Source organism: Bombus flavifrons, chromosome 3 (assembly GCF_040668555.2).
Source record: "Bombus flavifrons isolate JBK064 chromosome 3, iyBomFlav1_principal, whole genome shotgun sequence".
Classification (NCBI taxonomy): domain Eukaryota; kingdom Metazoa; phylum Arthropoda; class Insecta; order Hymenoptera; family Apidae; genus Bombus; species Bombus flavifrons.
In genome coordinates this window covers 10779983-10806827 of record NC_138444.1, presented here as the reverse complement: position 1 = coordinate 10806827, position 26845 = coordinate 10779983, and the positions used below count along the sequence as shown (strand labels likewise).

Sequence of the window (26845 nt, the reverse complement as noted above, 5' to 3'; positions counted from 1 at the left end):
TAGATAATTTCACAGCTACAGCAGTCTTGTAACAAGTGTTTTAAAACGCATAACTCTAAACTATATAAAACACATTTTTTGTCTTCCTCTTCTAACTAGCAACGATATTGCTGCTTCGCATACAGAATGTTTAATAATTTCGTAGGAATATTAGTAGATGTGCTTGTCAGTAGCCTGATCATTTTCTTTTTAATTATTACCTATTTATGCTCGCGATACAAAAATGTATCGAAAAATTCTTGTACGAATGTGAACTCGTTTCTTTATTTCCAAAGCGCTTTACGTAAAAGCAATTTCCAACTATAAAGAGAGCGAAAAAGGAAACAAAGAAACGAAAGCGAAGAATTAAAAGAAATATTTCTTACCAGGGGACAAAGTTTCTTCTTCTTTATTATCCTTCCTTTGAATACAGCTCCCTGAGGTGTGCAAGGACCACACTTCATATGAACTTGTTCGCCTCGTTCGCTGTAAATAACGCACTATGGCTGGTGTGGTATAGATGCATCGTCGCGAACACGGATTTACTATTGAACAATGAGGTACGTATGAGGCGCCCTCGTTCTCTCTTGGTTCTTTCTTTGCTTAGCACTCGACCCAGTAACTCACGCGAGAATTTCGTCTCGCGGCGTATCGTTTCAATAATTAGCGTAATTATCGTTTCGGTAAGTTCTGAATTTGCTAATCGGCCACGAAAATGGATATCTCCGCCTCGGTTTTTATTTTTTCTTGGGCTATCGGCTATTTCAGATAGGATATTACATAACCTAGATGTGCCAATTACTCTTTTAGAACGATGAACGTGGAAAAGTAAAGCGAAGTATAAGATAAAAACGCCGATGTACGACCGTCAAACTGATGTACCGATTATCGGTAACAATTGGAACATAATGCGTTACATAAGATGAATTTATAAATTGAATTTATAAAGAAGATATGATAATTGCGAAACGATTCTCACATATATTTTGACAATTTTTTACTGCGTGTTATTCTCTTGCTTGTACAATTGGAATATTAAATTAACGTTGGACGGCAATAATAAAATAATAATAAAAATAAAAACAATACACAGATTTAAACAACACGTTTAATTTAAATTTCAAATAGAATGGAAATGAGATTATTTTCGAGAATGACAAGAGAAAAAGAAATTCCTGCACATCTGCGTTAATTTATTACATTCGTACAGCGTTATTATTATCTATAATTAATAATTAGTACTTGGAAGCGTACAAAGTATTTGGATGCGTACAAAATAAGGAATTTCAAAGGAATTAAAAAAGTGAAATAAAGAAATGAATCGATTGTACATTACATATATATAGAGAGAGGGATATATATATATAGAAGTGAACAGATTGTACAATTTTCAGATAACGTGTCGGCTGCTACACATTATCCTGCATTACTTTCTACTTACTAATTACGCCTGGATGTTGTGCGAGGGTTTTTATCTGCACACCCTGCTCGTTAGCGCTTTCACCAGCGAGCATAAATTAGTAAAGTGGCTGATGGGTCTCGGTTGGCCTGTACCTGCGGTCATCGTCACGATTTATGCCTCTTTAAGGGCGACCAGTGATGACCCTGCTGACACCGGACAGTAAGTGCGACAGTAATTATCAAATCAATGACTATTTCACATATGCACCTCGCAAATATCTTAATTATAGTCGTATTAACGTCTTGGCACATAAATTTTTGCTATCGGATAATGGTGTTTTCTGTTTCTTGGAAATGGATATTAATAAAAAGAGTGTGAGATGGGATAATAATACAAGAGAAATACAAGTTATAGAGTAAGAAGTACAGCGAATTGTTGGTAGAATTTTTTCGGGATATCTTTTTCGAAAGTGCAACGAAGAAAATATCAAAAAAGATATAAAAAGAAAAACAGTAAATTTCTTGTAAACTGTGACACACGTTAAACAGTAGAAGGTATACAAAGAAAAATAAGAGATATGAATAAAAAAAATTACAGAATGAATAGCCAACAGAATTTTTCGTGAACATTTTGTGGAACATTTTATAAGAGAGATATTGAAAAATACAAACGACGGTTGATTTATCACATAAATCCTATTACGAAAACTTCAAATTTTGTTATTTCGATATACACGTGTGTTTTGCTCTAGTAATTTCCAATAGCAAAATCTGTCAAACATATTACCCTTCGAAAATACACTTTCCTTTAAAAAGAAATAAGTCTTGGTTCGCGTTCGAAATAACTTTACCAATTAAAGACGCTATCGATGGGATTCAAATTTATCAAACTATATAAATATGCTAAAATTTAATAGAAACAGCAGGCTCTTAACAACTGTGTTTGCAAAGGGAGAAACAAGCTCCTATCTGATTTCAAATAGGCTACATATACGATAGCTGCAAGTAGGAATGTACCTGCGGCATCGTGACACACCATGAAAGACGTATATCGAAGGATCAAAACCATGGCAATTGAATTAGCGTCGTTCACCAAAGACCACGAACTCCGTAATGAACAAAGGGATTCTGTTATAGGAGTTAATGATCAGCACGATATTTATGTCGAATAATGTTCACATTGCTTCACCACGTGGAAGAATATTTATTAATCGTCAGGAAAGTGTAAGACAAATTTCGCATTTCGCGATCCTTGTCAACGACAAACTTTTGAACCTTCGACCAATAAAACCGTAATAGTACGCTCTATGAAATTCGTGTTCGCCACACTGAGGCCATAAATTCCGCGGATTCCGCATAGCGTAAAATCAATCGATCGCAAAATGTCTTCAGCAACGAGCGTCTTGTCACTGGACTATAAAATCAACAATGAAAGGGTCGAACCAAATAGAACCAAGAAACTCAATAGAGTGAGATATTTTTAAAAAATCAGTTAGGAACAGGGGCTTGAAATTAGCGGAATTTCAGAAAATTTGGAAATCTTTTGGAAGGTAGCTTTCAAGAAGCAATTAGGATTTCATAAGCTTTCTTTTGATCGAATATTCGGTTGTAAGCTTCGAATTGCTTGTTATATGAATATTTCTTCTTGATCGATGCGTTTAATCTCGTGAGGGGTAGTTTGAACGAAAATTTCTTTACAACGCTATGGATAAATTATATTAGACTGCTTTGATATGTTAGATGTTGGATCAACGAGGGTAACTATATGAACGTGCTGGTCTACCCAGTCTGCGTTTCCACCCTGTTGAACGTGCTTTTCCTCTTCAACATCGTTCGAGTTCTATTGATGAAACTGAGAGCTGGTCCTACGATTGGCACGCAACCTTCCAGGTCTATGCGTCAAGCATTTCGGTAATTAATTATAATTCCTTTCCGTGTATTAGTTTAGTTAAGAGAATTATTCTTTTACTCATAATTAGAACTAAAGAAATTTATTCAACTTCTTGTTCATCGATTCTGGAATGTTTTTAAGATACTATTGACAGTCGACGATACTCTGTTTCTTCGTTCTTTTTAATCGACAATTTATTACACAAGTGAAATAATAAAAATTGGAGAAAATAATATTGAATATTTATATAATCAAATTATAAATTAATACAAATACTAATATTAGAATTTAATATTTATAACTTAATATTTTTCTTCTTGTCAGAGCGACGTTACTCCTCGTACCTCTTTTGGGCCTACATTATCTTGTCATCCCCTTCAGACCGCCGAAAAATCACCCCTGGGAGCAATTTTACGAAGTTCTCTCCGCCATAACGGCCTCTTTTCAGGTACGAACGACTTCATGTTTCTTTTTCAACACAAATCAAATTCGACCAATACTATCTTCTTTTACTTTACACTCAAACTTCATCACAGTTCATAATGTAATTATTTAATTTTCTCGGGACACTGAACACTGGTATATTCCTCGACTTCTTACATTTCCAATAACTTTAAATTGATCAAAGGATCTGAGTGAATAAAACCTACCACGTCAACAAATTCTTTTTCTTCTATTCTATTTCAAATTCTATTTCTTATACGTATAGGTAAAAGTATTAAATACATTCGATCTTCAACTTTTATTATACTTTCAATATCTTCAAATTAATTAAAAAAATTGAACAAATAAAAATTATCAAGTCACCGAGTTCAAAAATGTAGAATATCAAATTTCTTATACAGGCAAATATTATGAATATTAGATTTATATATATATATATATATATATATATATATATATATATATGTCGGGGTATGGTTGGAATTTTGGGCGCGTAACAACTCTTCACGTGAATTAACCATTGTTTTACACAACCGAGATTATATTTACACGTATACACAAATCTACTACAAAGATTAACAAATAATAAGTCTAGTGAATAATAAGCTTAACAAATAATAAAGTTAGTGGATAATAAGTTGGACGAATAATAAGTCTAACAAATAATAAGTCTAATGAATAATAAGTTTAACGAATAGTAAGTTCAATGAATAGTATGATTTACGAACAATAAGTTTAATGAACGCTATTAACAATATTTTTGAGTTCAAACGAATCCACAGCCAACGGGATAACTCTTTACTAAGCGTAGACTGATCTTAAGCACAGAAATACGATGGTTGAAAACTCGACGTGTCACTCTCCAAAGCAGTCGCAAGAATGCCAGCCTCGTCGAGATTTTTCTCGCTGTACGATTGCATTTGTTTTTCTATGCCCGTTTGGAAGCATCGAGAAGATTTCAAACGCCGTTGCTAGGCAGACTCGTTGGAAGCATCGAGAAAGTTCCAAACGCCGTTGTTAGGCAGTTTCTGCCTGGAGTTTGATTAGTAATACAATGTATGACCCATTGTATCACACGTGGCTAGGCCCGCTCCCGAGGCTGCATGCCGCCACAACCACATTTCTCGGAAAACCCATACAACCACTCCAGACCTCCGTTAGGCAAAACGTACATCCCGTGACCGTGGCTACGTTCGGCGACCAATTGTCACCTCGAACCCAATCTCGCTATCACAAATCTCGAACAATTACAGCTATGATAAAATCCAGGCTAGAGTACTAGAGGATGTTCCCAAAATTTCCAAGGAACGGCTTCGGCTTTCCTTTCATCTCCGACATATATATACACATATATATATATATATATATATAAATATAAATATCAAATTTGTTCAATTATCGACAATTCTTTCGCAGGGTCTCTGCGTGGCCGTTTTATTCTGTTTCTGCAACGGTGAGGTAAGTAGAAGAATTCCACCTACACCAGTTCTAGTTAGTTAGTATGCAAAGAAAGATAAGAAACCTGTTCGCTAATAAATGTTGCTCTTGCGTAGGTAATAGCGCAATTTAAGAGAAGATGGGAGGGCACAGCTCTTCTGCGGAATCGGGCCAATTCTTGCACAGCTACCACCGTCTCGGTACGGCAAATTCACAAGACGTAGAACAATCATAACAACCATAGAAATGAAAGCGCCTTAAATGGAACACCATCATTCGTATTTCCACATCTCTTGTATTTTACGTCTGTATTCTTTTCTTGTTTATATCATATTTTTCATTCACAATTGTTCACGCTATGTAAACTGCTAAGATTATTCATTTTCTCCTCTGTTCTTTTCTCTTTTTCTTAATCAAATCAGATTGATTTTCTTTAATCACTGAGAAATCATTTAAGGTTTCGACTGGATCCTGATTGTGTAATATTTGTTAAGAAAATAATGCCTAGTTCTAGAGGAAAGTATGTGTAGTTTTGTAATTGTTCCTTCTTATCCTTAGAGGTATTATAAACAATTATATCTACAATGTTTATTAAAAGTTGAAGAACCGTTGAAATGTCTCCAGACTTTATTAGAATCTTGTTAAAATTATTAAGTTTTCTAACACTTGTAAGGATTTGGAAAAGTTCTTTGAAGGTTTTTAAAAATTCTTTGAAGAACCAAATAGTACTTACGTACAGCCTTTCATGAAAATTCTGTAGCATACAGAAAGAAAGAAGTAATCTTTCTAGAGAAAACGGAAAGCTTACTTTTTAACGAAAGACAGTAAAAATTGTTTAAAACTTTGGAAGTTTCCCTGGACCTTCAAAAGCTTACAGTACCTACGAAAGCCTTCCGAAGGAATCTCTAGGGAATCTTCCATATTGCTGAAACTGTTACAGTCTATGAAGAAACCGCAATTGATCGCTTAATAAATCGTAAGAACCGCTTTGTACATAGCCAATCGTTTGAACTACGTTCTTCCTAATGTCGTAATGTTGCGGATGTCCTTCATAAATTTTCGAGATTCATCCTTGCTCGAGAGAAATGGAGGTCAAGATGCGAGCAAGATATTTATTAAGAATGGTCGCATGACTCTGCAGGACAATATTGATCTCTGCAGCAATGCAATAACCGAAATTCACTGTGATCATATAATTTAATAAGGTCAGACTCACGCTTCATCTTTCATCCCCTTCATACCGAGAACCATCTCCCTATTCTTCGTCAACGTCAAAATCAAACAACATGTACCACCTAACAGACCAGTAGATCCTCTAATTTCATCTGAAATCTAAACTTCATCTCTCTGCATTTATCACTTTCTCAGCACGTACGAACTAGAACAATCGTTGTCAGTCTATTAAAGTACGCCCCGCTGTCCCACCAAGAGTCACGGTCACGCTTCAACGAGCACAATAGCCAAAGCAAAAAAGTCAAAAACCAAAAAGAAACTTAAAAGTAAAAAGCAGAAAAATATTGGATTGCACGACTAGTCAATGGTGCGATGCGGACCGCGATCAAGTCCGCAATAAACGGTGAAAATCCTAAAACTAACATCGTCCAGCCTGCCGCTGTACATAGGCCCTAGAATGGCACGAGCAACAGCTAACTAACAAACAGAGAGTGGCGTGAACGAAAGGGAGAGCGAGGGAGAGAGTTGTCCGTGTCGTGCCAGTGACGACGTGCCCGTGTCAAGACCATTGTGGGACGTTGACTGTTTCAGTTTATCCGCTCGACCGCAGGTCCGATGCCGGGAGAGGAGAAGGTGTGACTATCGGTCGTCCGTGCTGGAAGTTCCGGACGAAAAACGAGCCGTGGACGACCGTCAGCAGATTGTTCAACTGGTCGCCGCTACTCCCGTCCCCAATAGTCACAACAATCACGCCAGGATGCTCATTAAGTCCAACGATTTGTCCGACTACGATCAGACGCAGTGTTGATAATTTCGACGGCTGATCAATGAGAGACTGAAACTACTGAAGCTGGCGAAAGAACGTCATCGAGCGAACATCAAAGAGAGTTTTATTCTATGGCGAAAAGATTAAGGAGCTTAAAGATCGCGTCAATAATATAGCGAACATGAAGGGGTCCTTTTAAGAGTGGATGTAGTAAATGATGATTTTTTTTATGAAGATTGTTGGAAGCGATGAACGTCGTTTTATTCTGAAATGAGAATGTTGAGAATTAGCGAAGAAGGTACATATACAATGGCTACAAAAAGTATTGACAAGTATCCTTATCTTCCAATGAAACTTTTTGTCAGATTCTATACGTTTTACTTTCACAGTATCAATATTTTTTAGTTATATAAAAATTAAATTGTACAAAATTTAATATACTTGGATCGAATTAATTAGTATATAGATGTTATAATAAATACAACGGTATGAAACTGGTTTTTGTAGCCACTGGAATTTGATAATTAGAGTTGTGAAGGCCAGTTCTGTATAAGTTCTAATGAATGAGTGATATTATTGAAAAGAGTATACATTATTTTTTGATCTCGAATTAATTTAAGATAGGAGAATATAATAGATCGCTTGTTTGGATATTTTGTTTTATTAATTCATAGGGATTGTAAGCGTGACTTTTATTTACAAGGAAATATTCTTTGGAGTATTTTTTCGTATTCACGCCTTGAGAAAGCGTTAAAAAGAAACAAAAGGAAAAGATATTATGCTTGTACTTGCACACATATATACATATATATATTTTATTGTAGAATTAGGATTTACTGAAGAAGCTTTTTATTTTCTTGAAAAGATTGGTAAAATAATCTGGTACAAGAATCGATGATTGTATTAACTAAAACTTTGTAATTAATTGAACATTCAAAATTTTGAGATAGACGAGTTTGTAAAAGATTAATGTATATTGAATTTGAAACACATTGATATAATTCAAGTTCCCAAAATCCTTTCTGTTAGATTGCTTATCACTTTCAAATTTGAAAGGCAAACATTTTCATTCTATGTTAACGAACAAAACAGTTCTTAATTTTTACATTAAATATCACGTAGGAAGTAATGTTAGACAATGTATATATAAAACGTATACATATATGATTTTATTAATAAAAAATTGTGCTATTTTTCTTAATAAGTTTTTATTAAGATTTAAATTACAATCAAAATTGGGTTATATAACTTTATATAACATAAAAATGTATTAAAAAATATTAAATTGATTTCAAGTCTACTTTCAAAGGATACAACCTTTACATATTTGCTTTTTATAGATATAAATTATAAGTCATCATATCAAATTTCGTCATGCGATTTTTATACAAAATAGAGATGTAGAAAATATTCGCCATAAATATACTTCTTTCATGTATATATAGTTGAACATGCAAAAAAATATATATACACCTAATGACATTATAATTATACTTATATTTCCTTAAATACTTAAAATTAATTTTGCAATTTCTGGTAGTATAAGTGCAGTGATAACACTAGATAAAAGATTTACACTGTGATTATCCAAAATTTGTCTGCCACATATGTGTTTCACATGCTTTCCAGGACGTTCTACTATTTTCCCTTTCTCATTTATTCCTATGGTTAAAAATACAAATTATCAATTTGATTGTAAGTTACATTTATATTCTAAATGACAATATAAAATAGATATCTTACCAGAGTATTGCAACATAGCTCCTAAAAATGAGTCTATTACACTACCAAAGAGACCTCCAATTCCTCCAATAATAATAATTGGCCACTGTGGTGCTGCTAATTGCAGTATAACTGTGTCTACAGTTATCAATACTGTTAAATAATAAGACAATCCCACAGTTATACCACCTAGTATAGAAGCGAGCAAACCTACCCAGGAAATACCACCATTTGTCCCTACAAATAGATTACCAATGAAATGAAAGACCTTAAACTTGATATAACAATCGTTTAAAGACATTTTTAGATAATGACATCATTAATAAAGACTAGTATTTCCATATTTAGTTCCTTATCTTTGGCTACTTGTCCATTATATTTTTTTCTTATATAAATACAGAACTGTTAGGTTTCAATATTCTTACCTCGTGGAACTCTTTTTAGTGTGGTAATAAGAAGAGGATCCTTAGTACCCAGAACTGTCCCAATTTCTGAAGCCCAAGTATCTCCGTTACAGCAAGCAAAAGCTCCTAATAAATTATAATAATTGACAGCAACAAATACATTTTTGAAATTAAGTTTCTAAATTCTAAAATTATTTACTTTGAACATAATATACATTATTGATGAATATACCTAAGATTCCTATCGACAACCAGGAACTTCTGTAATATTTGTCAAAATCAATTGGGTGCTCTGCACTTCCTACATCCAATAAGTATAAGAGACCTAATTGCGTTGCCATACCACCATTACATAGCACTTGAATCCAATTTCTTTGACCTCCTTCCTTAAAGTCAAATTCAAACTTTTTCTTCTCTTTGGCACAAAACTTAGTTGCCTTAGTAGAAGAAACAAGGAATGCAAAGAGACAAGCCACATGAGAAAAACTGGTAAGTGTCAGAACAAAACCCATAAATAATCCTGCAATACAATATTCCATAGCTAGTTTACAATGCAAGTAGAAACTTATTAAATATAAGTTACATAATATAACCACCATATACTTTATTCATAGTTATTTCAATTGTTTGCATTTTACGTTATATATTTTCAATATTTTATTGTATTTAATAATGAACGATATATTTAACCAGTCATATTATATAAACAATACTTTATTCTGTCTATAAAGCACATTTCTTATATATTGTAAAATTCGAGATAAAGTTTATTACCAAGAATAGCGCCGCTAATATCCACACCCTTTCTTCTCAACCCCCAAAAGGCCATAAAAATTGGAAACACAACTACGGTTAACCATCTCCATGGTGATATGACTAGATGCTCTAAAAAAGAAGGTTATATTTTTCAAAACAATCGGAACAGTACAATGTAAAACAAAAAGTCGTCATACTGCGACTAATTATTTAACATACGTTTAAAGTGATTTCCAGAATCCGAATAAAAAGTCGAATATGCTACATTTATAACCCAAAACACCATAGAAATTGGAATTACACAGGCACTAAGAAGTACCGGTACTAATACGTGTGATCGTTGACTCTTGTCAGTTGTTGATGAATCCATAATTGAGATCACAGCCTAAATAGTACGCAATACCAAGTAATACTAGCTTTTCTTCAACTGACTTAATAATTAGGGTTGATATATGAAATTACTGATTAATGCGAAAGCTGAAACACAACCGTAATATATGTAAAATCGTAATTTCTCAATTTCCTTCATCACGCTGGTACCAACTGTAGGACTGCATATTCTCTGCTATCACTAGCCATCGGTACAGTCAGAGAAACATTTGCGCATATTCTTAGAAAAGATACATGTATTAGAATACCTTCTTAAGATAAGATGGGAAGTGTACAATTCAGCGCTGATCTTGAGTAAATCTTCTTACGGATCTTTATTTTCTTCTATATTTCAATCAGCTATTTTTTCGTTTCATATTCAGTCAACTGAATAAATGATCCGTTATTTAAATCGTTCTCTTCAGCTAGAACCAAATATAATAAATAATACAAAATAATATAACAATTAATGAGAAAGTTTTTCCTAAATAAGACTTTTTAGTTACCATATTCCTTTAAATTTTTAATCTCATTAGTATTGATAATATTCTTAACGAAAGAACAAAAATTGCTTAATGGTTTATTTAAGTATTAGAAATGTATTGCTTTTTTTACATCGATTACGGCAAAGCTACTTTGGGGACAGAAGCAACAATTAGGGTACCACAAACAGCTAGCAGTAACCAACAGCAACAAACAGCAATCAGCAACAAGCTTTTTGGAAATGAATATATAATAAAATAAAAAATGAATTATTTACTGTAAAATAATTATACAAAATGCATTTAAGAAGAGTTTCAATAAATCAGAATAGTTTAGCATAGTTTAGCATCAGAATAGAATAGCATCTTACATTACCCACAAAAATTCAAAAAATGAAATCGGAAAATGAAATAGAATTCGCAAATTTTAAAGAGGAATTGTATAAAAAGGAACACAAAATAGCTTTCGGAAATCTCGAGAAATGATATCAAATTCCAATAATTATCGAGATAATACTACCTTCTGCAAGATTATATTCTCCTAGTAAAAAATCGAAGATTTTGATGAAAAATTTCTTCGAAAATCCGAAAGTTTCAACTTGAAAAAATTCTTAAAGTATGACGTTAAGTTGCAAGAATTATCGAAATTGTTCAATCTTCTATGTTATTATGTTTTCCTGATACAAAATTGCAAAATCGGCAGACAAATTTTCCGAGAAGCCAAAAATTTCAATTTCGATGTAGAATAAGTTACTTCTATAACCTTTACTTACTTTACCATACTCTGCAAGAAGCTAAGCAATAGCGGCGATAGGGTGGTCGAGATGATTGTGACGAGTTCAGGTTCGATAACGAATCCACGATCCACGGGATGACGAGTCTCAATATAATACACAAATCGGGTAAATTTCTCGATAACTCAATCAATTCGTCCAACGACTAACTAACTAACTATCTCCTTAACTAACTCTCTGAGCCAAATGAAACTGCCCTTATATACTCCTGTCCCCACTTCTCGGGTCAATCTTTGTTCTTAATGAGGGTCATATAATCATTCCATACCTCTGTCAGGTACACGTCCCTTCTGTGACCGTGGCTACGTCCAGTGACCCGCTATGTCACTTCGAGCCCGAACCCATCTTCATAAAGCCAGATTGAAACATTAAAACTATTTCTTATTTTTATTACTAAAGTGTAGCTATAATAAAAGTCTGGACTAGGGTATTGGGGTTTTTTCCAACATTCCAGCCGGGAAATCCCGATGTTCTTTCATCTCCGACATATATGTAAATAAAATTATAAATAAGAATATAAATAAAAACATTGTTATGATTGCTGCTTGCGATCTAAATCGCTGCAGCTTTGTTGGCGTTTGCACGTGTGTACCGACGAAGAACTAATTAGTTCGAAGGACCACCCTCGTTCGGGCAAAAAGAAAACATTGTATGTAGTTGACTATTTAAATAGAACTATTTACGAAATACTGGGAGCTGCTCAGTAATCGTGCCTAATGTTGCGCGTAACTATTCTGTATAAACTATTTTGCGCGAGTGTTCTAACTATTCGATGTATGGATGATTCTAAATTAACAAAGTTCAACCGTTCGAGTCGTTGATTGCTTTGAATGTTCTATAGGTTTTAACGACGAAAAGCCGGGAAAAATGGCCTTTGTCTTCGACTTTTACAGCCCCCTTTCACTTCCCTTTTACCTACAGCCTCCCTTTACAGCCAATTTCAAGAAGGGGTAAGAATCGGGCACAAGCAATGTCGTATTTAATGGACATCGTTTTGGCATCCTTGGAGAATTTCTACGATTTCGTTAGTTTATGGTCACCAAGGACTGTTACGGCTAGGTATACGTATACAATAGGAAAAACCGTTGACTGTGAGGCCTAAGTTGCTGTAAACGCACATGAATAGCAGTTACTCGGAGACCCGATGGCCAACTGTCGGTAATTGGTAACACAGGAGTTTGTAACAAAGAAATCTTAACGGTAACTTTGCTGACTCAAACATAAATTACAAATCTTTTGAGAAGTTTGACATCAAAGTATTGGGATCAGGTAAGCAGGTAAAATTTTTATATAGGATAGACAGGATAACATCAACAGACATTCACTTTTCAAGGGGGATAGAAACTTAAACAATAAAATTGAACATATTTGTTGCCGTAAATATTTATTGTAAAAAATATAGCAGTTTCGCAGGAAGAATAAAGATAGTACAATTAAAATGATGCAATTTAATGAGAATGCCGAAGATTACATTGAGATATATACAAAATGAGTTTAATTTAATCGATAATGATAAATGAAATCGTAAGAAACACGAGTAATTGGGTGCTATTGTTGATCGTGTATGCTATATACATGTACGCAACGTAAAAAATATCCTACTTAGAATTTAAGAGGCTAATGTAACAAAATCTTATTATCTGTACTTCTTCTGGTTGGAAGACGTACCAAATAATAAAATAATATATTTGTATAATTGTTTCGTTGCATACATACGATTAGAATTGTAACCCTGACGTAAGAAGATTTCAACGAATTAAAAAAATTCTCTGCTTTCACGATGGTGATACATTGAAGCACATACAGTTTAATAAGCGGCTTAATAACTGTATCCTATGTATATCCCTATACAAATATCTCTATAGTGTTTACGTATCAATAAACTGTAAATATTAACATGTAACAGTATAAAACTGTTTCTCTGCAGCAAACATCACATTTTTTTGCTACTTTTTCTCGATTTTTATCACGCTTAATGGTATTTTATTTCTATGCATAACAAATATGGCTGCGGTTGGTGAAAACACCCGAAAGTAAACCGCAGAACACATTCTATGATTAAATATAAACAATACACCGTACAATCTATAGAAAAGACTACCAGTCTCTTCGTAATCTGCTCAATAGCAGTACATAATTGAAATGAGATAAACGTTTAAGTAAATAAATATTAAGCGGGATCCTTAGGAAGTAAGAAGGTAACAGCTTATACCTGCCGCGATAACCGAAAGCAAAAATTATATAGGAAAAAATTAGTATTATGAAAAAAACTTCGTAGAAAATGTTTCCTATGTGAAAAAGATATTTGTTTAAACGTTTGTTAATATCTGTTCAACGTAATATAGATTATACGATAAATTACAACGTTAAATATATAGAAAATATCAATAATGAAGTTTTCATTTAATGAGAGTAATCCAAATTATTTAACGATACCACCGTGATCGTTTCTTTTGTATTAAATACAGTATGAGAAAAGGAAAAGAAAAAGAGAAGGAATAGAGTATTCATACAATGATCTCACACGATTTAGACAAAATAGGTTTCCTATATACTTTAATTTACATTTAAAAATTACGTTAGAATAAACAAATTTGACCTGTAGTAAGTAATACAAGTCACACAGAGACGCGAATTTCCCGATTCGTCCAGTGTAGTTATAATGCAATCACTTTTCTCTATTAGTGTTTGATAAGTATAAAATATATAAATTTCTGCTACCTCTGTATACCTTGTCATATTTATCATTACATACAGCTAACATGTAACATTGTTTTTTCATTTTCTATTATATAACCATTATAAGATACATTATATAAATATTTTATAAACGTAGTAGTAATGTTACATTATTTACAAACATATGATTGAAGTCTGCTTACAGATAGAGAACTTAATAATCCGAAATATTTTCCCTTGCATTTTGTGTTTATTTGAAATCCGAACTTAATGTAACAATTTGTATTTGTATTATTACTATCATTAAAAAAAAAAAAAAAAAGAAACCAGTAGGACAAATTAGTTCCACAAGTTTTTAGAAGTAAAAGTATCATGGACCATACCACGTAGCTTTTGTAATTCATGAAAATCTGTAATTTTCATTCACTGTACTTTACAGAAATGTATATTACACTATCATACCGTAAAATAACTGTTCCTATGTTATAAATCATTTGAATATCGTTTTAAATGTACAATAAATGTCCCTTTTCTTTCTAATTTCTTATTACTCGAATTCAGCCGCTAGAATGTGGCGTTTTATAAATATGTATTATATATCGTACATTTGGCATTTAATAAATCTATTGTACCTCTTGACAGCATATAAGTACGGGGAGGAGTGTTTCCTTTTGCTTAATTATCTATTGTCTGTTTAAGTTGATCTAAATCCTTTTTTCCGTCCAGTAACATGATAAATACTATTAAAAAATTTTATTAACCATGCACGTAAAAATGCCACACTCTAAACACAATAGTTTACATTTGTACTTGTTATAAATCATACATGAGGAGTATTTATAAATGCTCGTTAAATATTGTTTATCCTTACATATGTTCATTGATACGTAATGTATTAACAAGAGAATGTATATGCAATATGTCATGTAATTCAATCTAGATTTAATAAATATGATTCAATAGATTTAATAGATGACATATCGAACAGGATGTAGAAAATTGCTGGTGTTAATAAAAACATTCAAATTAATGTTAGGAAGTATCATTTCCTTGGTATTTTTTCTTAACGTATGAAATATGAGAATGAAAATGAATCATATACGCATATAATGACTAAAAAAATTACGTGATCACATATTATCACGGTTTCTTTACAAGTATAGTTATTATAGACTAAATTTCTAATTCATACCTTAAGAGATTAATATACCTTCTTCTGGAATTGTATTTTCTAATGGTATGGATTCCGCGAATCCACGAGCTATTAATTCATCGGCGAGAGATATCACCTGCAACATATAACAAATTTAACAAACTCATTCATTCGAAAAAAATAATTAGTTATGTTATAACAAACTCATACAAATATTTATATCTTTAATCAATAAAAAAAACCTTAAAAATTTTGTTACAAAACTAGCGTTTACTTACCCCATGTTTCTGAATATTAAGATAGAGACTAATATATGTGTTTGTATTGATGTAACCTTCTATTTGAGCTTGACCGACAATTCCGGTACACATGTGAGCAACTGTATTATAAGCTTCTTGGTTCCATTCACCTGTACATAATTAACAATTTATATATGTATATGAAAAATTGCACACGGAAATGCAGCAATGTACGTACCATCTTTTGGTTGCACATTTGCCAGGAATATTTCAATTGCTTGAAACGGTAACGTAAGATAATCTGACCTAATTTTCCTCATTTCTGAACTACTAAACACCCAATAACCACCGTGATCAACGAGTCGTACTAAATGCTGTTCGCCATGAGGATCTGGCTGTTCGACGTATACTCTGACCCACGTATTATACCATTTTGCAACTAAGATCATACCACCTATAAATTGAATAAAGAAAGAATATTTGAGAACTTTTATTACAGCTAAATGGAAAGAAAAAACAATTATAGAAATACGATATAAACGTACTAGTAAGTTCATCTGGAGCTGATGGCGACTCCGTCGTGTTATATAACTGTGTCATCCTTTCGTCTAAAATCCGTAGGGATGGATAGGTAGGATGAGTAGGAAGCTGTACAAATAATCTGTTTGGTTTCACTATGTGACATATAACAACATCATTATTTACTCCCTCCACTAATGATAACTGTCTTAATTCAGCAACCCAAGGGACATCTTCAGGTACTATTAATGGTGAAATCTGATGAAGTGTCAACTGTGGAAACTTTTTTTCTGGAAACTTTTGTCGTATCATTTCTAGAGCAATGTTTATTCCTTCTGTGGAACCTTCTATGGCACAAAGTTTTTGATCTCTCGATATAGGATGACGTTTGAGGACTATGCTTACTTCCGCTTTATGTCGAATATTTTGCAAGAAACTTCCATGCCGACCAATTAGTCGTCCAACTAAAGATTGTGGTATGCTAAATTCATATATCATTGGCATTACAGTGTCCTTTGTATGACCCTTGATACTTCCACCTACAATAAGTATGACATTGTATTAATGATATAACATCCTTAAATATAGATCATTTAATACTCATCCAATGTTTACCTTTTCCACTATCTGTACTCCCCTCACTTCTTGCTTCATCTGTGACACTGCCTTCTAAGACACCAGAAACTGGACTATGGTTAGCAGAATCTCTCTCAGATAATGTTCGAGCTGGTGTTTTAACATTATCTTTCAGCGGTGTGGAAACAGATGGTTCTTCGCTTGGTAGATAATTACATTCATCGTTTGTATTATTCTCTTCGTTCTGATTGACAACTTCTATTGATTTATTCTCAGGCGCTAACTTTTGTTCTTCTTCTTCGACGATATTTTCAAATATCTTTAATACTTTATCATCAGAATCAGCGGCTTCTTCCAAGGAGGAAGCACCTCTACTCTTTGCAACCATATCGAAATTGCTTATTATTGGGTTACTACCTAATTGTATTTCCATTTTCGACGAGGTATCTACGAAACTGTACCATGCTTCACCATCATCATTAGGAGGAGTTCTAGAATGCGCAGAAATACACGGCGAGCCAGACCTTTTTTGCGGAATATCTAAATTCTCGCTTGTTTTTCTAGGGATAGAAACAATCTCTTCTACCCGTATGTCTTCTACCCGTTGATTAGAAGGACTCAATGAGCAGGATTCATTAGTTTGTATGCCAGAATCATGAAGGCTTGAATTAGAATCTGACGAAGCAATCTGCTTCTCCTGATCAGTAATATTCTCCTTGCTGTGACAGTTTTTATTTATTCCACCTGGATCAGCTCTGTCTGCTTGACGCCGTTTGTACCACAATAGACCAATTATAAGGGCAAAAGCAGGCAAAGTCCACTTTACCGTTTGAGTATGAGTAGCAAACATTTTTCCAATCCACTGTAGCTGTTGATCTTAAGAACCTTTTTATACTGAAAATAAATATAATGCATAATTAAAACGTGTACTAATAAAAAATCTAAAAATTGTAAATTAAACATAATGATTATGAACGATAGATTAGAGTGACAAATTATTACTATGCAACAAATTATACAATCATCTAAAATATTGTAATCAGTTTGATAAATTTTATTTTAACACGTGGTACGTTGTTAGCATCACGTTTTTTAGCTCGTTATATTTTTAAATTACGATAAAACCGCCACATTACAGCGAGCGCGCAAAGTCGATGAAATTTAATTCTTATTCAGACTCTCGTCTTACTCGGTTTCCTTTGTTAATTACCGTTTCACAAGCGTAACTTCCGGTCACAACTGTATTCATTCGAATATCTTAATTAAGAGTACAGACACTGTATACAAACAAACGGCTTGTTCTTCAAATATAAAAAATTCATTGTCATATCCAATAAGATCAAGATTAAATACTCTCAAAATCTACTCGTTCTTGTACACTTTTAAGGCACAACATCAATTATAATTTAAATACAGGCAAAAACATATACAAAGTTCATTCAATAAATTAATTAACACATATACGCACAAATATGCTACATGCTTATCTATTAACATCCCACTGAAAATCAAAAAATTTGTAAAAGTAATATACAATAAGACAAGTTTTTAATCAGAATTGTAACTACAATGAGAATGTGAAATACAAATGAAAGTTTAATTCTTTTTTACTCGAAGGAAAGTTTCGAATAGAATTTAAGTGTAAAGTGAATTTAAATTATAATTTCCGAGACTGCTAGTAAATAAAAAACCGATATATGAGTTCATTCATGGAATATTTTATCAATCAAAATTTTCATCACCCCGTGTAATTTTCATCGAATAAAAAGTCGGGTTGACTCAGCCTTTAAAATGTATAGAATGTTTCAAAATATGACACGCTATACGATTGTATCAAAACACGTGGTTTATATATGGAACGTACAGAACATCCTAATTTCATACTATAAACTCGCTATGTATCGTACACTTCAAAATATATAACACAAATAAAAATTATACAGAATGTTTCAAAAAAAAAAAAGAGAGAAACACTGTACATATTGAAAATGTACGTCAAATCTCGTAACATATTCTCATTACGTATTATATTTCTAATATTTTTCTTTAAGAAGATTCAATTTTGCTCGAACCGTATCACGTACTTTGAGACACTCTGTATAGTGCATTCACCCTCGCTTGATGCAGGCTTGTAGTTCCCATCTGTGATACCTGAAGTTCAGAGAAAGCATCCGTGTCATATTCACAATTTAATAAAATTAAATAAAATTAAAACAAGGAGTCTAACACAAAGAATTTTCAATTTCTCAAAGGCAACAATACGATGAATGGATTAGATCGAACGTAAATTGTAGACATATGTGATGGTAATCTGTTTCTCTCACTTTCACCAAATTTTAGACACAATTAGAAGATACAATTTTCATTGCTTCTTCATATTTTAAAAAAACGTACGATATAAAGTAACTTCAGATATAATTCACAAGTAAATATTTTGCGTTGAATCTGATTAGAATAAATTTCTTCGACTTTTGGCGATATATGAAACACGAATTCCGTATAATTCCATGGAACTTCAAGGCACCAGACGAGCAGTCCTCTAACGACGAAGGTCAGATATACGACTCACCGATATTACGTCCATTCTTATTTCCATCTGTGAGATTGTTCGACACTTTCGCAAAGCCGTTTACTCGCTTGGAAAATGGACGCGCAGGTATACAGACCGGCAAAACGGACGCACAGGTATACAGACCGGCAAAATGAACGAACCAGTGAAAATCAAGAGTTCCGATAGGCGACCTGAAATTAACAAGCGGTTCGAAGACACTATTGCTAACACGATCAACGCGGTACTGCGGTTGTGGGACGATTACGGCTTTCAGCACGTGGTTACCTCTGAAGAGGCCAGTTCAACTGGAACCGCTAACAAATGCGCAGGCGCGAATACGTTAAGGGGCGTTCACACGATGATGGTACTAATAATGTTTACGAATTCTTTTCCTTTCTATTTTTCCTTTCTTTCAATTTTTTATAACGTCAAATCGAGTGAAAATGTAGCGGTGAAATCGTGATTTTAATATTTAGGTTGGCTTAGAAGTATCGAATATAGAAGAGCAAAATTTAATTTTAGAAAATGGTTTGTTCGTGAGTGAATAGTTACGGAAGCGGTTTGAATTACAGGAGTAACTTATTTCGAAGAATAGCACCGCTAATTTACACTACTTATTCGCAGATGGAAATGTTACTTGCTATTAAACTGTTTATCGAGCAACACATGTTAAAGTTTTCGAAATATATTATCTGTTATTATGGACAATTTGTATCTTCCGATGATAACGATTCGCCTAATAATTTGCCACGATGAAAAATTATAATTTCCCGAATTTTGCACCGTAGAAATAGCGTAATATGCGCGTCGCAGTTATAGAGCGGCGCGTTCACGCTTTTGTACAATATGATTCAGAGAGTTATCCTATCCTGTTTATCGCGGAATCTTCGCCGAAAGTAAAAGGATTAAAATTGACGATGAAACGAAGGAATTGCGCAACGTGGCATAAAATCACAAGTTTCTATCATAAGAGCTAGCATAAGATACAGAGTATCTATCAGGCGAGTGTAGGTCCCACAAGTGCAAACCGGTGACTTTTAAGATATTCAGACTACCTATCGTAAAAAAAGACATATATTTCTCAATCGAAAAAAGTTTCTCGATTTAAAAATACGATAAACGAAACTGAAACTTGTGAAGTGGAAGAAACTCATGTTCCTTTTACTTAATAAAAATACACATGACTAAACATTTTCACTTTTTTAATTAAAATTTTTTGAAATGAGGAAATTTGGAATAGTGAAAATTAGAAATGTGGAGAAACGATTACGCGACACATATGATAGATAATGCGTCTGTCTCTTACGTCACACAGACATTCCGCTAGCATTGATTCGTGTAACGATCGAAAATGTATACTGCTGAACGAATACGATCTACGCTCATTCATGCGTTTCAAATTCCAACGTAAGGCGCGAAGAAAAATTGAACATGGTGCATCTACAAGTGTAGCATATTCGATGACATATTAGATTTTTGACCTCGACTAACGTTGGATATTGCACCATTGTGGGAAGATATTTTTGGTAACTGATAGCTATAACAATTCTATTAATGGTAACTATAGAGTATAGTATTTATAAAACGTCGAAAATGAATGTAATTATAGCGTGATTAATAACGCGGCGCGCGACTATGATTCATACAGCGATATTAACCATAAATCTGTTAATTGTAACTATGATATAACATTACTATATAATTTTAGTTTAGTTTTTATAACATTTCGTAAATGACAGCACGGTGCGTAACTATAATTCATATAGTAATTATTGTATAACTATAGCAGTATTTATAACACAGTAATGACAATTTTATTTTTATATGTCGGAGATAAAAGAACATCGGGATTTCCTGGCTGGAATGTTGGGAAAAACCCCAATACCCTAGTCCAGACTTTTATTATACCTACACTTAAGTAATAAAAATAAGAAATAGTTTTATTATTAATAGTAATAGTTAATGTAATAGTTTTATGACGATGGGTAATGTTAACAGTAATAGTAAGTTTAATGTAATAGTTTTATGACGATGGGTTCGGGCTCGAAGTGACATAGCGGGTCACTGGACATAGCCACGGTCACAGAAGGGACGTGTACCTGACAGAGGTATGGAATGATTATATGGCCCTCATTAAGAACAAAGATTGACCCGAGAAGTGTGGATAAGAACATATAAGTACAGTTTCATTTGGATCAGGGGGAGTTACGTAGATAGTTAGTTAGTTAGTCGTTGGATGAATTGATTGAGATATCGAGAAATTTACCCGATTCGTGTATTATATTGAGACTCGTTGTCACCATCATCTCGACCACCCTATCGCTGCTATTACTCATAGCCTCTTGTAGTGTCCACATTCGTACCAATCAACATTAGCTACATGTGCGATGGTAAAGTAAGTAAAGGATCATCGAACGCCCACAATTCCAATCCTTCTCCGACATATATATACCAGGCGCTTATAATAGCACGTTATCATCATAGTGGCATAGTTACAGTATGGTAATTATACAGGGTGGTTGGTAACTGGTGGTACAAGCGGAAAGGGGGTGATTCTACGCGAAAAAAGAAGTCGAAAATATAGAATAACAATTTTTCGTTTGAGGCTTTGTTTTCGAAAAAATCGACTTTGAATTTTCGCTCGGTACGCGTGCACTTTATCGCGTCTCGTTACAACGGATTTCACTGTAGATCGTTGTCTCGATGGAAAAATTAAAAAAAAAATTTTTATTCTATATTTTCGACTTCTTTTTTCGCGTAGAATCACCCCCTTTCCGATTGTACCACCAGTCACCAACCACCCTGTATAGTAGTCAGTTAACAAAACGTAGCAATAGATTTTAATATCTTATTGTGTTATCAGTATACCATCACTATATGTATTATAGTAGTATCGTTGCACTCTGGTATAACAGCAGCGCAACATCGAGTTAGTACGAGTATCGATATTGTAATTCACAATTACATTATAACTATGGTATAGTATAGTTCATAATGAAGTAATAATACAATTTTTTAATTTTTCTATTACGTATAGCAAACTGTCAAACTCTATTATTGTTATTCACGCGTTATATATATACATATATTTTCTCCTTGGCACAATTTTTTAATGGCATAGCTGATACCATCTAAATCGGTCGTGCGCTATCTTGAACATTTTTACGATACCGATCTTTCATCTAATCGAAAGTTGTTTTAGAAGCATATAATCGATAGTAACCTTTTTAAGCATCAAACTAAAAAATAGGCAAAACACCGCCAACATATATATTCGCTTCATTATAGAATTTATTACTAGTTTCTTGGCAACGTCTGACTGATGTATTACTAGAAATATGTATGTAGCCGCCAAGCAAATGTAGCAGCATCTCTTAATAAATTTCCAAATTTATTATTGGCCACAGAAACCGAAAAGTTTGCCTATCTACTGGCATTTTTAAATGCCCATTAAAAATACACGAGTTTTCATTGAGCGTTAAACACTGTCAAAATCCCTGCGATACGTTACGAGAACTACGATTCATCCACGTATACCAACAGTTTTATAAGAAATTCAATGTTTCCCTGCGATCCATCCGTCGCGAGTACAACAGCCGCATCGTCTTTAACGATAACGGACGCCGAATAACATGAACGAACGAAAAAAACGGTTCGCGAATTATCATCGAGCATTTTCATCAGGAAGACAACTTCAAAAGCTGCTTAATCTCTTTCGACACACAGAGCGTACAAGAAGTAAGAGAGGAGAGATTGGCCAAGGTGAAGCAAGAAAACGACTCGAGCTGTTATTCGTGCTGCCCGAAAGAGAGAGGAGGGATACATACTGGACAAACCGAAAGGGGAAAAAAAGAAAAGTTAAATTAAAATCAAACCGGTAACGGAGATCGGATCGGTGAGTAGTCGCTCTCTGTCACGAACTGGATTACGCGCCACAATTTAATTTCCAAGACAAAATTCTTAGAGAATCCACAAACTACACTAAGGCGTGTATCGATCGTTTCGACAATTCACCAAACACAACTGCCGAACGAACCCTAAGACGTATACGAATAAACGTTTGTCCCCCCCCCCCCCCCTAGAGTCTCTCCGATGGTCAAAACCATTGAACACAGGATTAGCCAGGTATTCAACGCTTCACCAATGAGCAACCTTTTGTGTAACTTGTTAACTGCATGCTTCGAAATATTTCCAACGAACAGCAGAAACATTTAGAAACATTTTGTTCACATCGGCGATTTCTTCAAGAAACATGGAACAGCAATAAAAAGTTGCTCTTTGTTGGTTCGGTGAAGATCCGGCTTATGATACACACTAGACGTTACTAGTCTATTCGACATGCTTGCTTAATGCCTTTAAAATCAGTTCTGGTTGATTCGAGTTATTAATTTCCAAGACAGATATTATCTCGAACACCCGGATGCGAGGATATCTGGATCGCGGATGTTGTATCTAGGTCCTCTTTGCCATTTCTCCACGATACAACTGAGCCGTGTTTGTAAGGTGCTTTCATCTCAAAATAATGCATGCAATCGTGACTATCACATCGATGGCTAAGGAGGAGCGCGCGCGTCGTAATTACGAATCGAGATGGACGTGCTGTTTGTAAGCGCCACTTAAAATTTCGCGCATTAGTTTTATCAGTGGACAGAGAGGGAGACACCCGTCTACGAGTGGACAGATTTTATCCGGCAAGATCGTTACACACTGGGGACAGTATAGAAATGCGAGAGACGAAGGTGACCGCGACGGTTCAACGTGCTCTTGGAATGTCCAACCTGCACGCGCAGAGAGAACGATGAAGTAACCGAGCATGGGTAACGAGTAACGAGTATTGCGAGGAAGGAGAACGAAAAGAGGAAGAGGAACCCGCGAGAAGAACGATGAAACGTGCAACAAAAAGGGATACAAAAGAGATCCTGCTGTTCGCGTGAAACACGTTTTCGTACGAAACTTTCCTTCCAGCACCCTCTGTGGGAAATGTGCGAATCAATCGTTCGAACAGTTACAGAGTAACGTTCAGTTATTTCGGATAAAATTTCAATTTAGGGACGCACCACGTTACAGATCGAGAATCGATTGAATAGTACATGCACTCTGTTGCAAAATTGTTGTATCATTACGACGTTACGTAAAAGAAATTGTAGTCGATAACGGACCAAAATTGAAGTACTATTAAGTAAGTGTTAACTGCTACATCGAGATGTGATATTTAAAATGTTGTGGAATATTTACGTTCCGTTATTTATCACTTTATATTATAAATGTATAAAATGTCAAGATACGGATAAAATGTCATAAATAAAATTAAATACGTTGCATATGCGTTGATTAATCTGTGGCTACCCTTAACCTCCGATTTAATCGAAGACCTGTTAACAACATTTCGTATCGCTATAGATTAGACATTTTGTGTTTACATTGTATCCTATAGTACTGATAATAAACTCATCCATCAGTGAATTCAAGGAAACGTACAAATCTACGTTATCCAACATAAAAGTGACCTTGCAGAAATGTTCACTTAGAATTTTGATTAAAATAAATTAAAAAGTATTTTTCACTTTTAGATACTAATTAATATTACAAATTATATAGAAAAAGTGAAATACTACATTCTAACGATAGAACTAGTTAATAGATAAAATACACTTTCGTACTATTTTTGTTTATCAATCAATAATATAGCGTACAAATGGCAAATTACATTTTGATTGACATATTTTATTTACAGACATATTTAAATTTATATCTGTGCCACACAGTACGTGTTTCAATAATTTATTATCGAGATAAACTCGAATAGCGTCGTAAAAATAAATGAAATTTCAATTTTATTTCATACAGGTGGTCACGTGACTACGCTTGATGATTCTAACGTTATACGGAAATAACCAATGCCATATTCAGGGACATCTGCCTTAGGAAGCAACATGATCGGAAAGTGTACAAACGTATCTTAGAAATAGCACGTAACTAAAAGTGACTCCACAGTCTGTTGACCCTTTAAATGTCCGTACACACATGGAGGAACACAACATGCTATAGGTAGTGCAGACAGTATACAGTATCCTACCAAATGGCCTGCTTTCGAAATACTTTATCGATTGTTGTTAATAACTAAACAAGATAATGAAGATACAAAAATGTCGCTACAAGTATCAAACATATAGTTTCTCGACGGTAACTACACAGTCCTATATGATCTATCAAGTACGCAGATATTATAATTAAATCAGTGTACTTTAGCTCATACAATACATTCGTACAAGCTAAGATAAAATACAACGGTACACGAGACAACCAAACGTATATATATATAACATGGGAATTAGTACGCAGAAAGATTTAAGTTTAAGGAATGTACGTATATATAACCATCCAGGAATACGTTATTTCCAAATGTTGTGTACGACTAAAAAACTCAATCGCCATACGACGTGTGCCGATATTTCACTGTAAAGAGTGAAAGAGTAGACACGCGATTCGTACCATAGAGAAAACGAAGAGGATACCGGGTATAATGAGACAAACCGCATGTTATATATTTAAATTAGTCAATCGAATTGATATAATATGCCCATATTGTGGTCATCGGAACTCTCGCTACGCACTGTAAGGTCACATTCGGTGAAAATAATAACCTCAGTCACCACGTTCGAATCGTGTATCGGAATTTAATTGCCCGACAGATAATCGTATTGTCTTAAATGAACATCTATATTAAACACAGATTAGAAACAATTTAGGAACTCTATAAGTTTTATATCATGGTAACTAAAAGATAACAAAGGAAAGCCGCTAGGCGAGTCACAGCAGCACGAGGTTTGCAAAAATGACCGACATACCTGTATAATTACTTGTCGATCGGCGTCTAATTTCTTCTCGAGTTTCTGTACGTATCTACTCAGCGATTATAACCAAGTGCCAAGAACACTGAATGATCAACTTCTCTTGAATTTCGAATAAAATCACATCACGCAACCACAATGTTTTTCCTCGCTTGTGAGAGACAATATGGCGGTACAAATTCGGGTGCAGCATGTCCGGCACGATACGATCGTAGCGCCGTACAGTGAAAAGGAAACGATTCGATATTGGCGCCAAACTACTAACGATTTCAAATTTTCATGATAACGAAAAATTCAGAAATTCTAGATTCAAACAGCTTAAAAAGTTGATACAGAGATTCTTTATTATATAAAAAAGTAATTTGATGATAAATAGTTAATATTTAGTTTGTAGAAAAAGATGGATAACCGTTATATTGTCATGCACTGCCATCTTGTGACAGAACATTGATATTATTGCAATCATGTGGCGTCGTATATCAATCGACAAAGCATAGACGTAGTTTCTGTATAAATAGTCGTTGGTAATGTAGTTTTTTACAGCTCATGTAGTGTACTGCATACGATAAAAGGATACATTTATGTGAAAGTACAATTGTTTTCTTTAAGATGGCAGACTGTCTGGTTTGAAAACGTGGGAACGTTCAAACATCGCATAA

The 26845-nt window shown here is 34.1% G+C and overlaps 4 protein-coding genes across 16 annotated transcripts in view; 1 reads left to right on the top strand and 3 right to left on the bottom strand.

Annotated features, from left to right (window-relative positions):
• LOC138178605 (juvenile hormone esterase) overlaps window positions 1-458 on the bottom strand; it is a 39950-nt gene extending 39492 nt beyond the window's left edge. The window contains exon 1 of the mRNA XM_069110631.1: window positions 366-458. Coding sequence (XP_068966732.1) covers window positions 366-443 — 78 coding nt within the window. The 5' untranslated portion in view covers window positions 444-458. The remainder of the gene's footprint in view (window positions 1-365) is intronic.
• Window positions 1-7885, top strand: part of Dh31-R (Diuretic hormone 31 Receptor) — a 173664-nt gene extending 165779 nt beyond the window's left edge. For 9 of the 10 annotated variants that reach the window (XM_069110640.1, XM_069110639.1, XM_069110641.1 and 6 more), the window contains 7 exons: window positions 413-539; window positions 1374-1600; window positions 3121-3291; window positions 3596-3719; window positions 5132-5173; window positions 5269-5352; window positions 6936-7885. In XM_069110640.1, the coding sequence (XP_068966741.1) occupies window positions 413-539; window positions 1374-1600; window positions 3121-3291; window positions 3596-3719; window positions 5132-5173; window positions 5269-5352; window positions 6936-7133 (973 nt within the window). In that variant the 3' untranslated portion in view covers window positions 7134-7885. Of the gene's footprint in view, window positions 1-412; window positions 540-1373; window positions 1601-3120; window positions 3292-3595; window positions 3720-5131; window positions 5174-5268; window positions 5353-6916 lie in introns of all 10 variants that reach the window. The other variant, XM_069110645.1, reaches the window with a different exon arrangement.
• Window positions 7886-8291: 406 nt separating this feature from the next.
• LOC138178611 (transmembrane protein 19) lies at window positions 8292-10558 on the bottom strand. Its single transcript, XM_069110649.1, has 6 exons — window positions 10193-10558; window positions 9992-10102; window positions 9450-9737; window positions 9239-9343; window positions 8835-9050; window positions 8292-8753 (listed from the first exon to the last, which is right to left on the bottom strand). Exons 1-6 carry the CDS (start codon window positions 10341-10343, stop codon window positions 8596-8598), a joined length of 1029 nt encoding a protein of 342 aa, XP_068966750.1. The 5' UTR covers window positions 10344-10558; the 3' UTR covers window positions 8292-8595.
• A 3944-nt stretch (window positions 10559-14502) lies between these two features.
• spoon (A-kinase anchor protein spoonbill) lies at window positions 14503-26374 on the bottom strand. Of its 4 annotated transcripts, none has more exons than XM_069110629.1 (8): window positions 26184-26374; window positions 18869-18935; window positions 16824-17678; window positions 16235-16747; window positions 15928-16143; window positions 15729-15859; window positions 15490-15586; window positions 14503-15410 (listed from the first exon to the last, which is right to left on the bottom strand). In XM_069110629.1, the coding sequence occupies exons 3-7, from the start codon at window positions 17632-17634 to the stop codon at window positions 15491-15493; spliced, it is 1767 nt and encodes a 588-aa protein (XP_068966730.1). In that variant the 5' UTR covers window positions 17635-17678; window positions 18869-18935; window positions 26184-26374; the 3' UTR covers window positions 14503-15410; window position 15490. The 4 variants fall into 4 exon arrangements, with proteins under 4 accessions (XP_068966730.1, XP_068966729.1, XP_068966728.1 ...); XM_069110628.1 differs by adding an exon at window positions 19354-19526 and having other exon boundaries at window positions 14503-15586; window positions 26184-26373; XM_069110627.1 differs by lacking the exon at window positions 18869-18935 and having other exon boundaries at window positions 14503-15586; window positions 26184-26373.
• Between the last annotated feature and the right edge of the window lie 471 nt (window positions 26375-26845).